General features: G+C 35.3%; 1 protein-coding gene across 1 annotated transcript in view; it reads right to left on the minus strand.

The window, feature by feature from the left end:
• The window catches only part of LOC108687311 (dynein heavy chain 2, axonemal), a 51,835-nt gene that overhangs the window by 17,344 nt on the left and 34,143 nt on the right, over window positions 1-348 (minus strand). Inside the window, exon 41 of the mRNA XM_018193002.1 lies at window positions 146-294. Coding sequence (XP_018048491.1) covers window positions 146-294 — 149 coding nt within the window. The remainder of the gene's footprint in view (window positions 1-145; window positions 295-348) is intronic.

Genomic DNA, 348 nt, shown 5'->3' on the forward strand with positions numbered 1-348 from the left:
AATTATATATATATATATACATACATATAAAGTTGTAATATCATCACTGAACTCTTAACAAGATATCGTCGGATAAAATGTTACCGTTATAAGGCACGTCATGTGAATTACTAACCTGCGATATTACACGAACAATACGACATACATGTTCAATCGCATCGCGAAACAGAACGAGATCGAGGTGCACTACGCCAGGAGAAACATTGTACTCATCCATCTGTTCTTCCACGTAGCGCCGTATAGAACCAATATCAGGAAGATCTTCGTATATATTCCAGGCATTCATGAAATTGCCTGTAGATATTTATTTTGAAATGTCTTGATTTCCAAAACATAATGAAGCCAATA

This window comes from Atta colombica, unplaced genomic scaffold, assembly GCF_001594045.1.
Source record: "Atta colombica isolate Treedump-2 unplaced genomic scaffold, Acol1.0 scaffold205, whole genome shotgun sequence".
In the NCBI taxonomy this organism is placed as follows: domain Eukaryota; kingdom Metazoa; phylum Arthropoda; class Insecta; order Hymenoptera; family Formicidae; genus Atta; species Atta colombica.